The following is a 17,161-nucleotide window of genomic DNA, read 5'->3' on the forward strand; positions in this document are numbered from 1 at the left end:
TATGTCTTGGTACATTGCTCTGTTACTGTAGTTTACTTATTTTCATTCTTTATTATGAGTAATGTGAAAATAAGAATGCATATTTCTTGTGAATCCATGAAGTCCTTCACTGGATTTGGGTGTCTAGTGCTTCATATTAACTCCATATATTCATCACCTTAATTTGGAATGAGATTGGGGGAATTCACTCTAAGAGAGTAACATGAATCAGAATGTCACAACAACACTTGTTAACTAGTATATGTAACCAAATCAGGTTATGATTTCAGATCCTTTTCTCCCACCACTATTGACAGCTGCAAAGAAGATTGCTAGCACTGTTTCTCGTTTAAAATAAGCGATCTATTTTCCCCTGAATCATGTTGATTTCCAGCGCATTTCATGTTGATATTATATTTTAAGCAATGGGAAAAATTGAAAAGCAAATACTGATATGCCAGAGTGGAGAAAATGGGAGAAATTATGTAGGATTCATCAGCAATGCATAGATGAGATTCACTCAAACCTGAAAGCATTGTAGAGCATTGATAAAATGAATGATAAATTCCCTGAAACCCCCTCCTACATCCAAAAATAAGCTTGTTGCTTTCACACATACAAGTGGTGCCTATTATTTGACCCAAAATGCTTCAGCGAAACAGACAACATAAGTTGGTTGTAGCGTGGCCCTGCACACTTACAAGTGGTGCCTATGGAACCGTCGTCTTAACTAAACATAGCAATGCATAGGTGTTATGTCTGCAAATTAGTATAAATTATAAACTCTAAGAAACTTTGTTATTATTTCAAAGAAGAGACTTTTTAAGTGCAAATTGACTTGTTAGAAAATACACACGTTTTAACATTATGTACATGCCATCAGTAATCTATGGTTTCTGAATCATTTGGTACTTTGTGCTGATGCAATGAAGCCTGGTGTTGAACTAGATTGAGCGTTGGTCTTCTAACTCTTCACCAATTCCGATGCTTGTTTCTTTCTGTGGTTTTAAATGATTCAAAATTGTAGGGGCCCTTGTGGCTAATGGAACCAACAGTTGGGACCTATTTCGCTGCTCAAAAACTTTTTCATGTCCTACTTTCTGCTGTAGCTGATTTTATATATTCAAAACCAACCTGGGAAGTGGAAGGCTGAAAAAGATGCATGATAGGGGAGTTTTGTATTTTTAAATTTATTTCCCTAGGGAATAATATCAAACACAATTTTTTTCCCTTATTAGTGCGGATTTGAATGACAGATGGTATTTTCTTTTTCTGTTTCTTTTTATATAGAAGTTATATTTGATTTCACTTTTTAGATGTTCATAACAAAGTATACTTCATAACACACATAGCTAGTGTTTGCTGTCAAGAGAAAATGGAATGATAAGACATCTTATTCTGTGAAGAGGAAATGGAAATGTTGGACTACTTACAAATGTCCGATGTCTAGTCCTACAAATAAATGCAAGTTGAATATAAACAAGACATGCCCTGACTCATTTTAAGATTTTTAATTCTATTATGTTAAGTTGTCATTGGAGTGTTTTTTTAAAGCAATTTGTCATTTAAGCATATAATTGATTTTCTCAAGTTTTTTTTTTTCGAACTAAGCTTAGATCCAGTCATCATTGGATTAAGCTAAAATAGTATGCATATAATTCATATATAAAATTTAAAACTCAAGTCTTATATTTTATGAGACGAGTTTGGACCAGCCTACTGTTTTACTCCTCTAATTTAAGCCTTGCTATTTTTAACTTTGTTTTCATCATGTTAATTTTTTATATTAAGAGATATAGTATTATTATCTTGTCTCTACTAGTCTACTACCAAGAAGTTCTAGGTTTGTCACTAAATGCAAGTGGACACTATTGTGGGGATGGTTTGAAGAAGCGAAGATCCCACTATCTCAACTATTGAACATCCCACGTGGCAAGGAGAAGATTGAATTGAAATAAAACCTAGTAACATTTTTGTGAATAAAAAGTAATATTAAACTAGTTGACTTTGATGAAGAATACTAGAATTAATTGGTTATGAGTTTGGATTCGAGAATTATCCAACTTTTTTAATCAGGATCAGGGGTGGGGATATCACTACTCGTCCTGTACCCGTATTCATGCATGTTCTCGTATTCATCAATCAATTTTTTTTTTTGGTGTAGACAAATGCACTACAATGAATTTATTGATATATAAGTAGTTAAAAATAAATGTGTACCAATCAATTTATTTTTTTTTAAATTGGATTTTTAATATATTTTTTTTACAAAAAAAAAACTTATTTTACAAATTTGAATGGGAGACGAGGTGGGGCAGGGATACCTGATATCCAATGGGTACGAGATGTAAAAATAAATTTTAACCTGTCAAATATCGGAAAAAAATATAGAAATATGTCGAAAAGTCGGAACTAGGGATTAAGAAAAGAATACTCATCTCTGCTCAATCTGTTGTCATGTCTATACATAAGACTCTTTGACCGACACACATTTATTGTCATATAATTCTATGAGAAATGACATATACTTGTACAACAAATTCGAGAAATGGTATATTGTATAGAAAAAATAGAGGAGTTTGAAATCAAATAAATAATTAATGAAAAGAGATAAATATAAAATAATATTGTATAAATTATTGTAAGAATTGTCATATATGAATATATCACATGACTTATTTATTTAGAGAAAAAAAGATATCACACGACTTAGGATAATATTTCAATTTATCAATGGATCTGGTTTAATTAACTGAGTAGATAAAAAAAAATCCCAATTTGATATATGATTCATGTCATGAATGTATCTTATCGATAAACATGATTTATAAATGAATTTTTTTAATAAATACTTTTCTAGAATATATTTAAAAATAATAATAAACATATATCTAATTTTTCATTTTTTAATATACTTTTATGAAATTTATATAAATTGTACTAAATAAAAAATAGACTCATCAAATAAATTATGTCACTTGTAGGTAACCTATAAGTTATATTTAAGAAAAATAGTTCATTTTTATAACAATTATTTTAAAAACCATAGTTATAATGATTTTTTATTGACTAAAGTTATCTTCTATAAAATATTTTAATTAATTTTTAATTTTTTTTATTAGTTCAAAAATTCATTTGATAATTCGGTAATCAAGATTTTTTAGTAGTTTCTATAGTTTGTTGAAATGCTACTTTTAAAACACTAGTTTTTAACTCTTAATTCTATATATTTTCTTTCATTTTTATCCTCAATTTATTTATTCATTTTTTTTTACATTTTTTTTAAAAGATTATGATATTATTTTACTGTTACACTTTTCATCTATCTTAACGACTGATTTTACCTAATACTTCCAAGTTAATACCTTAGTTTTCAGTTTTCAACTAATTTTTCAAATTTCCTTTACGCTAATTTTATCCCATATAACCAAATCTTTATACCAACACAATGTGAAAATTAAACTGTTTTACTTCATAATGGAAAATGTTTTGAAATAAACATACTACTGCCGTCATTTATTTTTTCATCGAAGATCGAACTATGAGGCATTTGTATAAATAACTTAAATTAAATACTTATTTACTAGTTTCTTCATTATATGAGAATTTATGTTATAACATTTATTGAAATGAATTAAAAAGTTTTTGATATGTTTTACCAAGGAATTATAAAAATAAATTTTAAAGAAAAGGTTTAAGAAATCATAATCCATTTCTGTTTATGTTTAAGTAAGTTACTGGAAATTTTTCTAAAAACTTTCGTAATAGTGAATATAGAGGTTCTATAATTTATGGGGCTTATTTAATTATTTATTAGACCAGCCATTTTTTATTTATTAGTTACAAGAGGTGTTTAGGAAATTTTTAATTACACCAGTTTATGATTATTTGATAAATATGCGGATTTGTGTGTGTATGTGTTTTTACCATTTTCGTTATTTTGATTGGTGGTAATTTCATAAATGAACGAGTTTGCTTTTAATAGTTCAAACTTGTTTCCATCATCTGATTTAGGTGATTGTTGAGTATAATGCGGGGAAAACAACCATTGGATTGTTATCTAGCTCTGAATGGTTCTTAATTACCAAAATGAACTATTAAAATTGGAGAGATCATAAGGATATAAATTAACGTACATCATCAAATCCGCATCCTCGCATGATTTGTTGGCGTATAATTAATCTCTAAAGCGTCATAACTATTTTTGTGCATATCTTAGTTAGAATTCATGAATGAAAATGCCCTACACACTAATCAAAAGCACTTGGCGGCGAACCAATCTTGTGCTAGTACACATTTTCCCTCTACAGTGGACTAACTGTGGTTCTTGACTGGGAAATCAGCAGCTAAAGTACACTGATTTTTAATTTTTAATATGTGACACATAAGAAAAGGTGAACGTATCTAGCCAAAAGTTAAAAATGAAATGTGTCACGTAAAGAAATAAAGTTTCCACATCAAAGTGATCGATCGTATCCATTACAAATAAGATAAGGAATGAAATGAAAGTCTGACACGTGACATTACTAAATATCTTTAAAGTAACTTACAAATGTGTTTGTTTTTTGTTTTTCCAATCTGTATCAACAACAAAAAAGTATCTTTAAAGTAATAAAGTGAAATGAATGGTCCATATACAGCCTAGGGTGTGCAAAATATCTCTATAAACCGAACTACGTATTTGGACATAAACCAAATTGCACTGTAAATGGCGAAACACTTCCAAATATAGTTCAATAACCAAAGTGTTTATCATACTAAAAGTGGTTTTTGTCAACTTTTAAACAATTTAGTCAATTAACTGCATATAACCGAATCAGGAAAAATACCGAATAAATCTAATTAGGTTGTTTGATGCATATTACTTAATTGTGGAATCAAATAAAGCTCAGTTGTCGTTGTTTTGTTTTTTCAACTTTTTTGCCTTTTGAAAAATGCGTAGATGTCTGTGTTTTGGAATTGGTAGACTATTTTAATCACGGAACAGTTACGACTTACAAGTTTCATTAATAATTGAATAGACCTGTGTATAGAAGTTGCATGTTCATTGAGACTGAAATACCAATTAATATGTCGAGACTTTTTTTACATCTCAATATTCATCAACAAAAGTACAATTTACAACACCCCACTTGCAAAATTACATAACACGCTTCCACAGGGACAATAATAGCTATGGTATTGTGATTATATGGACTTACAAAAGAACAAATAGAATTAAAGAATGAGTAGCAAATACCATATAGCATTATCAGAAAGCTGTACTCTTCCAGCATGGTAAAGGTTAGAGAGAGGCTTGACTTAGAACACAAAGAAGAGAGTTAGATAGAACTTTTTTAAGTGGCCTCCACTGATAAGATCTCCAGTTCAGCCCACCAGAGTGGAGAGAGTCTTGGGACAGCTTGCTCGGGTGATATATGAAGCACTTCCCGTAATCTGGGAGTTATTTCCTTCATTGTAGATCTTAACCTTGGATCAGATTGAAGACAATCTTTGATCACCTCACAGATGACATCAAGTTCTTCGTCTTTGAAGGACTGCAGCGTGGGATCGATCAGATAGCTGATGCTTTGCTTATCGTTCAAGTGCTCAGCAGCCTAGGAAGTTGATCAGGATTTGTTTGTTAAGTGACAGAATAGAACAATGGAGTTGCACTTGAAAGTACAAGGAAGGGTACATTCAAAGGAAAGAAAAACAAAGTAACGGGCACAAATTACAAACTTACCCAGTTGGCAAGGTGGCCTTGTTCTTCAGAGTAAGGTAGTTTCCCAGAAATGATTTCAAGCAACAATACTCCAAAGTTATAGACATCGGTTTCGGGATCAGCCTGGGGTGGCAACTCAGAAGATTTATGTGATTCATCTCCAGTTGTGTTGGTTTTTGCATGCTTGCCGAAAGAGATCTCTGATATCTGAGAGGAATAGAATGGAGATATGTTACTTGATAACTGACATATATATTAAAAACAAAAAATAGAAATGTTTATACCTTAGCAGCAAAGTCATCTGTTAATAATATAGCAATTGAATTGAGGTTGGAATGAGCTACAGGTGGATTTAGATCATGGTGCATATACTGAAGACAATAAGCCGTGCCCATAATAACCCTCATCCTTGTGCTCCAGTCAAGAGGCTCAACTTCCTTAACTGAAAAGAGAGCAAATACAGACAACTTAAGCATTTTGTTTTTTGTAAAGAGAACTTAAGCCTTTAATCAGATTTGCTATGCGCAAGGTAATAACTTGAGCCTTTAGAGAGTGTTGGAAGTTGTTACCATGCAGATGCTCAAATAAGTTTCCATTTGGAGCATACTCAAACACCATCATCCTTGTGAATGGTTCTTCTTCGTCACAATACCCAATAAGATTGGTAAAGTTCTTATGGTTAACACGGGACAATGCAGCAATCTGAAGCATAAAAGGAACAAAATTAGCAACAGGTAATTAAGTAGTAAAAGTTCCTCCCTCAATTGAATTGGGACTCCTAATTCAACTTTTTCCACTCCATTGACTTGAGAAGGAGAAAACCTTTTTGCGATAGGCTGTCTCCATGTTCTTTGACCAATCATTGGCAGAAGCAACAATAGTTGAATCGACAGCAATCTCGACTCCACTGGATAGTGTTCCTTTGTATACGGTGCATTCATCAAAACTATTAATAATATTGCTGAAATCTTCACAGGCTGTTTCCAGCTCTCCCCGATTCAACTTGGGGACCCCTACATTACATACAAGGAAAAAACTGTCATCATATTATGTTAACATTGATTTCTTTTCTTTTCATTTTATGGGGCACATTGGGAGTTCTTTACCGTAACGTGAACCTATAACCTCTTCCAGAATCCCTATCCAGGACAATAAATCTATGCCCTGATAGCACTTAGCAGGAATTTTGGATTGAGCTAATAACTTAAGAGAGCTTAGACAAAATTGATTCATAGGTTGACACTTTAGATAGTATATATATTGCATAATAACAAGACAATCTATTTTCTTGCAATTGGCTGACCATAAAATAATGAAAGACGTTCATAAAATTGTTGCTATTCAAATTAGAAAGATGATGATTGAACAAGTTGAACAGGAGAGTCTCCAAACCTTAAAAAAGGTAATGGACTTATTGTAACTTATATAAACAAATGAAAACAATCAATCACATTATTATAGACTAAAGAACATATATGAGGGAAGTCAGTATGAGGTGTTTAAAATTTGGTAAACAAACATTAGTTATCTTAAAAAGTCAGTTTCAATATCAATAATTTATTACTGTCAAGTCCTTTCAGGAGTTGCCCTGGCTTCCCTCAAACAGGTTTGGAGAATGCAGTGAAACTGAGATGGCAAGATCTAATCTGCCAAATGCTAATCAGCATATACATATTTCAGTAAAAAAAAAAGGGTTTACAAACACATACCTTGATTTTAAATTTTTGAACAGAAATCCTCAACAGGTGATAAGCTCAAGAAACAGGACATAATTGTTCAACTACAGGTTCCACTTTGAAAAATCTAATTTGCAGTTCAATCGTGTATGAGCAGTTTTTATTCATTTACTGAAATAATACCTGTTATAAATGCTTTCTGCAACTGTCCACTTATTCCTGTCTTCCAGGGCTTTATTACTTTTGCTGCTCGTTTTCGCCAAATGCAAAGCATGATCACAACAAGAATGACCAAGACAGCAACACCTGTGATTATAATGATATACTTCCATAATTTTCCAGATGCACCATTAGGTGAATTTTGTTGACTTGCTTGATTCACATGTGGAGAAACAGAAGGTGAAGGCAATGGTGCAGGTGACTGATTTTGTTTCTTATTGGTGTCTGGCACAGCTGGGAAAGCTCCACTGCTCTGGGTAATTGGAATAGAACTGATCTCTATAGCAGGCCCACCACTGAAATGTTCAGCTGCAAGGTTACTGGACTGATCAAGCAACTTACGTCGTGCTGAATCAACTACATTCTGGACAAACTCTGACTCATCAGAACCTACATGATGGAAGGTGTGTTTTGAAAGTCAGTTAAAAGCATAGGTATCAATTTATGTACATATTAAGGTTCTCTACTTACTAGTCAGATTATCACAATATTTCTCTTCATAGGCATGAGGAGTAGCCTTTCCTAGCTTGAACCTTCAAATAAGAGCAGACTTTTTGTAAGCTAAACATGATGAAAGAAGAAAATTTATGTAAATATTAAGATTGATATGGGGAAGAAAGTTATCTACACACAGTGGCAGTGCCACAGCAATTACAGCATTGAGGTAATTTTTTAGTGCTCCTTTAAGTGGAATAACAAATGAATCTTCCATGTTCGATTGCTTGAAATTTTTATGGCACATACTTTTTTCACCATGTTGTTCTTGTTGTATACTTTTCACACCATGCATCAAAATCAAAAGGTCAAAAAATCAGAAACTCAACCATTCTTGTTAACCATAAAGGATGCAGCATATTAAGATAAGTATACAATCTCAGAGGATGGTACTACTAAAAGTTTGCTACTGCTATATCTAATCTTAACACCTTAACACAGCTATAAGACAACACAAATTTCACTTCCTCATAAAACAATAAAATAACTATGGTGATCAGATAAAAGAAAATCAAATGGAAAAACACACACTGAACAAACGTAAATTCTGCAATTCTCTTTCGAGTTTATATGGCTGAAGTACACCACGAATTTTCAATGAACATAATGAAATGATCAACAGTTTGGGTTTTCACCAATCATTGGGCTATCAAATGACAAATGATGAACAGATTGTTTTTAATAATTGTTATTTAGATGAGTTTTAATCTTTGCAGCACATATGCAATTTGACAAGAGCCAATCATAGACAAACAGAGTGTGACTTCTACTGCTATAAATGTGTAACTGAAAACAAACTGAGTTTTAAGGAGTTAAAACAATAAGAAGTGCCATCAGAAATTCAGAATGAAGATTTGTACCGATTGAAGACAATATACAGAAACTCCATCTAAACAGAAAATTAATTATTTCAATTATGACAAAATGAAATCTCAGATTGATTAATAGAACATCTTAAACCAATTAAGCAATGACTAAGAAATCATGACTGTGCTCCATCATTTATATATTTCTCAAGGATGTCTAGAATAAGTATAAGGCACATGAAGAGTGCAGTTGACCACGTGAAATCTATTTGACATGATGCCTGACCTTGTGGAAATAATTTTCCCGTGATTGTCTAAAAGACTTCATTGTTTGAAAAAGAATAAAATTTGTGACAACAGTAGTTCTTATGAGTTATGATTCATTAACTTGCCACTACATTTAAGTGAAGCTAAAGGAAGGAAAGCATAAAGTCACTAGCTCAGGGAGAAAAATGAAGATACACTTACTGGTGCACAAACTTTCTGTTATTGTTATTAGAGGGCAACCTTAGCTTTCTGAGCTCTTGAGAATCACTGCCTTCAAATTTATTGTCACAAACCAACCTAGGGAAAAATTAAATTTCATTGTAAGTAAACCAGAAATATAACTAAATAGATGAACAAAAAAAAGATAAAGAGCTAACTTACAGGTTTTTTGACAACAACACCCTGGCAATTTCTGCTGGGATACATCCAGTCAAGTCATTCCCCCTTAAATCCAATAACTCCAGCTTGTCTAGATCTCCAAGTTCTTTGGGAATGGTACCAGAAAAACTGTTCTTGTATAGTACACTATTTCAAAGTAACAAAGGGAGCATATCTGAATTAGAGATGTATTTGAATATAAATTACTATATCAAGTCAACTGAACTGTTCGATTTTTAAACTTCTGAAGAAGAAGCTCCTAATTTAGTCTTTCATTAAAGACATACATTAACAAACCACATATCATTGAGTTATAGTATAACAAGAACTAAAATAACCAAACAGAAGCACTCATGATAATCTGTCCAACAGAGACAAGGAGGCCTCATGGACACTAACTTGATATAATAATCCAGCTGAGAGGCAAACTAACTGTAATGGGGGGGGGGGGGGGGGGGGGACACACAGGAACATGGTCAAGAACCCTTACAGGGATTTTAGATGACTAAGTTTCCCAAGCTCAGGAGCCAATGTCCCTTCCAAAGATAGATCAGGTAGGACCCTACAAGAAATAATGGGGAAGGCACAAAATTCTATAAGCACATAAAATTCAGAACTGAATTCACATCAACCAAAATGGCAGCCTTCTTTAAGCATCAGGAACAGCTACATGTATTACTGTTTGGTAAAAGAAAATAATACTGTCTAAATGAAAAATTTAAAAAGAGGAAATCAAAGGGAACTTACAGTGATTGCACTTGACCATCAACACAACGGACACCCAGCCATTTGCAAGGGTTGCAATCATTTGGATTCCAATTTGCCAGAGCAGCAAAAGGATCAGAAGTTATTCTTCCCCGAAATTCCAACAAGGTTAATCCTGCAATGTCCATTCCAAATGCAACAACAAAAATCAAACATCAAGATACAAGAAATGGATTACATGATTCATTGTAAATTAGGGAGACTAAAAGTACACAATCCATGCAAATCACCTTCATCGTTCAGAGACGAACACTGTTGAGTTCCCCACAGAGAAATCAATCCAACATAAATTCGGAGCCATAATCCAAATGGCCCCCATATGCTTTCCATTGCTATGAGAAGGCAATGTCACTTTGGTAGCGACAATATCTATATCTCTTTAAAGTCAGGAAGCTATATGATATGTCATATCATATTTACAAAATTGGAAGGTTTTTTCTGTACATAGAAACCCTTCCACCTATTTGGATGAAGCAGCCGGAAATTCACTAACTATGCAAGCAAAACTTAATACTTTACAATGGAAAGCAAAAACAATTGAAGCTCTTGGTATCAGGGTCCCTCATTATTTGTATCAATCTCTTCCTTACAACCTTTTGCTCAACAAAAGCACACCCAGCTCAATTAATCCTCTCTATGATTCCAAGCAATGTGGGCTGGGGCTGTAAGAAATTACATTACATCCAGAGAACAACAAAAAAAAAAAATAGATAAACAAATGTTTTTATTCCAACAATAAAAAAAATGATAAAGTTGACAGCAAATCAAAACCATAACAAAGAAGAAACAAGGAATAACCCCATCAGCAAGCAAACTTTCTGGGTGTTAAAAAGAAAAAACAAAAAGAAGGCAAAAAAGGGAATTGAATTACCATGCAAATGGGAGAAAAGGGTGCAGGAAAAGAAGTCCCTTTGTGCGTTGAAACTGAAGGATCAACAATGTTTGATGATATGATGCAATGCAATGCAATGCAATGCACGTTGGTGGTGACAGGTGTGGGGGGGGAGGGGGGGAGGTAAACTGAGACAAGGAATGAGAAAAAAAAAAAAAGGCAGCAAAATAAAAGATTGAAATGATGAAGAAGGTTGTTACGTTGTTGAATTGCTGCCTTTGTGAAGAGGATCTCAGAGAAACCTCTCTCCGACCACCTTCATCATGTTACAATATTTGTTGGGGTTCTTTTGTCTCTTGTCTCAGTTTCTCTCTCTTCACCCCCCACCACCCACACACACAATTCCCCCTTCTCATATTTTTTCCTTTTTCCTAAAATTCGTTGTAGGCCCACCACTTCCGAATTACTCGCACGCGCTTCTTGTCTTTTTTTTTTTTGTTACTCCTGCTGTCTCACTATTATTAATTCATTTATTTACTTATTTATCGAAACAAACTCTATATTTCTTTATGAAAAACTTAGTTATAAATCTATTTTATTTTAGAGATAATTTTTTATCAATAAATATTAATTTATTAGTTTTATTGAAAATATTAGAGAAAAGGATTCGAATCTGTAATATCTCTTTTTCTCTCCTTTCTGCAACCTTAAACTATATTCTCAACTGTTAAATCAATATTATATTTTTCAATTTATAATGTTGATAAATAAAGTTCTTACATTTTCATTTAATTAAGGTTCAAGTAAAATGTTGCTAATATTTTTACAATATCATCAAAAATTAACTTGGAATGGAATCTCTTCTTCTTCTTCTTTTAGGAGAATGGAATCCCTTGTCAATGCCCCATTTAATAATAATAACAATATGCCTAATGTAGTCTATTATTAGATAATAGATTCTTCTATGGAGCAAATCAGTACCCATTCTAATCCAAAGATTATTTCAAATTAAAATGCCTAAGAAATTGCTTGTCACGATCTAAAGTAATTAAAGACAAATCAACAAGAACATAATATATGGCATGACAATTAAATGCAGTCGTAGATTAGTGTCTGACTATGTGAAATTGACCACCTAACCAGGAAGATACATATTTCAACTTTACTTGTATTGTTCAACTTTTTCATCAATTCCTCCTCCATATTTCAAATCATAAATGTCGTTGCTATTGGTTTCATTTTGGTCATGCTATTCCTGTTGAGGCTTGTCTCTAAACTTTAAACAAAATTTATATTTAAAAATAATTTAATTTAATTTTGAATCATTATTTAATTGAACATTTTTTTATTTAATTAATTTTTTTATAATATCTTTATTTTTGAAAATAAATCAAGATCTTAGTATTATGATACTCACCATAATTTAAAATATTTTCGAGATTAATATAATATCATTTCCACTCATTCATTTCCAAAGTTTTCATATTTTTAGGATTCAAATAAAAAATTAAACGTCGTACTATATTATGAAAATTATTCAAATTGACTTTTAATAAATAAAAAAACATATACAAAAAAAAGCTCTAGTTAAATGTGTAACTTGAGTATTAACATTTTCACCAAAATATTTTTTATCATCAATCATAAATTTATTCATAAAATTTAAGCTCTATAATAATTTTAATAGTGTTTTCTCAAAAAAGGAAAGTGATTAAGTTTAAAATAGATGTAAAACTGTTTTCTTAACTTTTTTGAATAAAAATAACTCTTCTTTTACTTCTATAAAGTAGACTTATCCAACTATTTTCTTAACTTGTTTTTTTAATAAAAACAACTCTCATTTTAATTTTATTTCAAATTAATTTTAAGACAAAATTGTAATAAAGTTAGTTTAAGGTTAGGCTCAACTGAAAACTAAACAAGATACTTTTGCAGTTTTACTTTGTGAACACACTTTTGAATGATAGTGTACTGAAGAAAGAAAAACATGCACCTTATAGTTGCCACGTCATGCTCTTGAGATGATAGCGAACTCAACGGGACTTTTATCAAAAGGGTGATTTTTTATTTATTATTTTTTAGGTGGGGATGATGTTAAATTATTATCAAGAATAAAATAAGTTGAGATAAGTGTTACGCCTTATTATTTTTTTTTTAATCTTTTTACGATTTTAGTTTTTTTATACAACTTTAAAATTATATATATATATATATATACATTGAAGTCGTAATTTTAGTTTTTTTTTAACTTTGAAGTCATACTTTTTTAAAAAAAAATTATTTACTTGCATTTTTTTGTTTTGTTTTCAATTTTTAAAAAAATTATGAATAATTTTATTTATTTAATTATTAAATAAATATTTTTAATTTTATTTTTTATTAATTTTATTTAATATCTTGTATATATTTTTTATATGAGTTTATTTAATATGTTATATATTTTTTTAATATTATTTTATTTTAAATATTTAATTTAATTTAGATAATTTCATATATTTTATTTAATTAAATATATAACATATTAAATAAAATCATATAAAAAATATATATAAGATATAAAATAAAACTAATATCAAGTAAAATTAAAAATATTTATTTAAAAATTAAATAAATAAAATTATTTATAATTTTTTTAAAAATTGAAAACAAAAAAATAAATACAAGTAAATAAAAAATCCTAAAAGAAAAAATTTAAAAGTAAAAAAATATATATAACTTCAAAGTCATAAAAAAAATAAACTTATAATTTTAAAATCATAAAAAAAATTAAACTTTCAACTTCAAAATCATAAGTCCGAAAAAAAATATGTACGACTTTAAAATTGTAAATAAAAAGACTAAACTAAAGTTTAAAAAATTTTACAACTTTAGTTAAAAAAATAAAATAATAATAATAATAAATCGAAACAGATAGTGTAGAACCTTTACCTCACAGTTGGTAACATCCTATTTTTAGTACTAATTTAATATCTATCCGCAAATAAAAAATCAATTTTTTTTTCACCCTTTAGTAAAAGTCCCGAACTGAACAGCAAAACAGAGATGGTTTTGCGAATCTATAGCGTGAATTAGAGAAACACGGTAAGGATCTGTCATTGCAATTGAGCACGGCTAGCTGGAATTAGATTTAGCTGTTTAGGTCCTTTTTTTCCTCAGACATTTTATGATGTGTTTGATAGAGATAAAAGAAGTAATATTGTTGAAAAATTTTATAATTTTTTTTATAATAATCATATCTTTTACACTCTATCTTGATTAAAAAATATATTTTTATTTTCATCTTCTAAACCAAACGCATCCTCTCATAAAAAAAAAACCGAACACACTCTAGAAAAAACTACCAAAAGCAGTCTTTGTATTATGAAGCTCTATAGGAATGAGGAATGAAGAATATAATCAATATACTTTGCCCTTTAATTTTGTCATCTATCATTTCCAAAAATGAAAAATCCTGCACATGCACCTGAATGGCTGACACCATTGAAGGCCTAACCAATTACAAAACCCAATTCAAAGAACTATGTAAGATTAAAGTGAAGAGACGGATTTAAAGTTACTGCCTCCCAAGCAATCACAGAGGGATTTTTTTTGTCAGAAAAAAAAGCTTCCACAGTTTTTCTGTATTCTGTTATGATTAGTTTTTGGGTGCTGTCAAATGATTGGTTGTAATCTTTTTATGCAGTAATGTAGTATGTATAATGCCAAAGGAGGGTTAATTACGGAAATGAGTATTTTTTTTCTAAAATAAAGATAATAAGTAAATTGTACTTTTATATACAATTTCATAATAAAAAAATCTATATCAAAACATAATTTTACTTTTCAGTTATTGAAAATATTTTTTTCTTTTAAGAACTGAAATCGTATGTGAAAATATGATTTTAATTTTTTATTTTTTTTTCTATTGAAATTCTATGTTGAAATAATATTTTAATTTTTTAAAAAAAATAATTAAAAAAATAAAAACATGTTGAAATCATATGTTAATATACAATTTCAAATTTTAATACTAAAAAAATAAAAATAAAAACTAAAATTGTATGTTCATATAAAATTTTAATATAATTTTCTTTTCAAAACAAAATTCTACTTTCAAGCACGATTTTTTTTCAAAATAAAATCATATTTTAAAAAATGATTTATTCATTTTCTTAATTTTTTTAAAAAAATTACACCATAATGGTGCAAGAGCCCAGAAAGGACAAGTCATACTTTCAGAAGTAAAACCTTAAACGTGCATCCCATTTTGCATTGTGGTGGGGTGGATAAGTAGGAAATAGAAAATATAAAAAATATGATAAGTGATATAATAAAATAAAAAATTATTATAATCAAATAACTGAATATATTGTTATGTTTTTTAAGGATTATATTATGTTATTTTATATTTATCAATTAATTTGATTTGATATTTTAAATTTAATCAGTTAACTTATAATTTTATTTTCTTTTCAACCTCAGGTAGTAATTTATAAGCATTCAACTAATAAATTTTCAATTAGTATATTAACTGATTTTGCTAAGCACAACTTAAATAAATTATCGGGGACAGTGCAATACCCAACTCAAATTCAATTTGCCTTTAGCTGGCTTAGTATTATCTAACTCTAGTCTGTTAGTTACCATCACTTCTCATCAATGGCGAGATTAGCAACATCATTGCCATTGATGATCTCTGTGTATTTCCTTTAAATATGGTATTTATTAGATGTCGCATAAAGTGATTTGAGTACACAATACAAACGTGGAGGTGGTGCATAAATAAAATAAAATATATCAACTGAAAATAAAAAATAAAAAAATCCTTAAATTTTGTTTTGAAGATTTTCCCCTAAAGGTTGTACCGCCCTCGAATTCAAGTACTAACTAACCCTGTCTATCAATGACCAAATAAATTATTGGGGACTCTGCAATACCCACCCCTCAAATTCAAATTGCCTTTAGCTGGCTTAGTATTATATAACCCTAGTCAGTAAGTCACCATCACTTCTCATCAATGGCTACCAAAATGGCAAGATTAGCAACATCATTGCCATTCATGATCTCTGTATTTTTTCTTTAAATTGTGACATTTATTATTAGACATAGCATAAAGTGACTTGAGTGCACCTTACAAACGAGGAGTTGGTGCAAAAACAAATAATATTTTAACTAAACAAAGTTTAATAGTTATTATATCCTAATAGTATAAAATGATTTTACATTATCATCTAATCACAAATTATCATTTAAATTATTTTAAAATAATTATTTTGATTAAATTATTTTAAAATAATTATTTTGAAAATTAACAAATAGTGAATTATAATTGAATGCATAACCATTTTTCTTTTAAAAAATCCTTAAATTTCATTTTTCTAGTCAAGATTGTTGATATTTAATTTTGCTGCATTATCATTTTGTTTGATAGAGATAATTCTTAAAGATACGTTTAATTTGCTAAAATAGATTATACTAGGCAATATAATTATAATTGTTCTATGTTTGATTTTTAAAAAAATTAAAAAAAGGTAGCGCAACTTAAATAGAGATAGATAAAATTAAAACTTATTTTTTATTATTCGATAAATTATAACACAACTTTTATCTCAAAAAGACAGAAGTACCAACCTATTAAATAATATTTTCATGAATTAATACATCACTTCATGTCTTCCTAACTGTCATCGTTGTGCATTTCTATTGAGCGAGCTGAAAATGTGAGATCTACAATGGAAATTACTAATTAGTTAGTAGCCGGCACTTAATCAATTTAACTTGTTCCAAACAATTATTACAACCTTAGACTATGTATTTTTATTTTAATATCATTACCTTAGACTATGTATTGTCAGAGTCTCCACGTATTACATTCTCTGACCATAAGTCCCATATTACTCTCTTACTTGAGAAGATAGTTAGACTTTGATACTAAATGCTAAAAATAAAAAGGAGGAAAAAAATTCTTATAACCAAACTTTGATATTAATTAATACATTTCTTGTTTCCTGTGAATATTCCCATACATAAGATTGTCTCTTTTACAACCAAAATGGACAAT

At 29.9% G+C, this 17,161-nt stretch overlaps 1 protein-coding gene across 2 annotated transcripts; it reads right to left on the minus strand.

Moving 5' to 3' along the window:
* Nucleotides 1-5,007: 5,007 nt before the first annotated feature.
* LOC114424289 (protein MALE DISCOVERER 2-like) lies at nucleotides 5,008-11,503 on the minus strand. Of its 2 annotated transcripts, XM_028391129.1 has the most exons (14): nucleotides 11,161-11,503; nucleotides 10,520-10,951; nucleotides 10,272-10,404; nucleotides 10,015-10,086; nucleotides 9,528-9,671; nucleotides 9,348-9,443; nucleotides 8,211-8,351; nucleotides 8,050-8,111; nucleotides 7,543-7,968; nucleotides 6,506-6,696; nucleotides 6,253-6,385; nucleotides 5,968-6,125; nucleotides 5,705-5,890; nucleotides 5,008-5,576 (listed from the first exon to the last, which is right to left on the minus strand). In XM_028391129.1, the coding sequence occupies exons 2-14, from the start codon at nucleotides 10,617-10,619 to the stop codon at nucleotides 5,316-5,318; spliced, it is 2,103 nt and encodes a 700-aa protein (XP_028246930.1). In that variant the 5' UTR covers nucleotides 10,620-10,951; nucleotides 11,161-11,503; the 3' UTR covers nucleotides 5,008-5,315. The 2 variants fall into 2 exon arrangements, with proteins under 2 accessions (XP_028246930.1, XP_028246931.1); XM_028391130.1 differs by lacking the exon at nucleotides 8,211-8,351.
* Nucleotides 11,504-17,161: the final 5,658 nt, after the last annotated feature.

Source organism: Glycine soja, chromosome 8 (genome assembly GCF_004193775.1).
Source record: "Glycine soja cultivar W05 chromosome 8, ASM419377v2, whole genome shotgun sequence".
NCBI lineage: Eukaryota > Viridiplantae > Streptophyta > Magnoliopsida > Fabales > Fabaceae > Glycine > Glycine soja.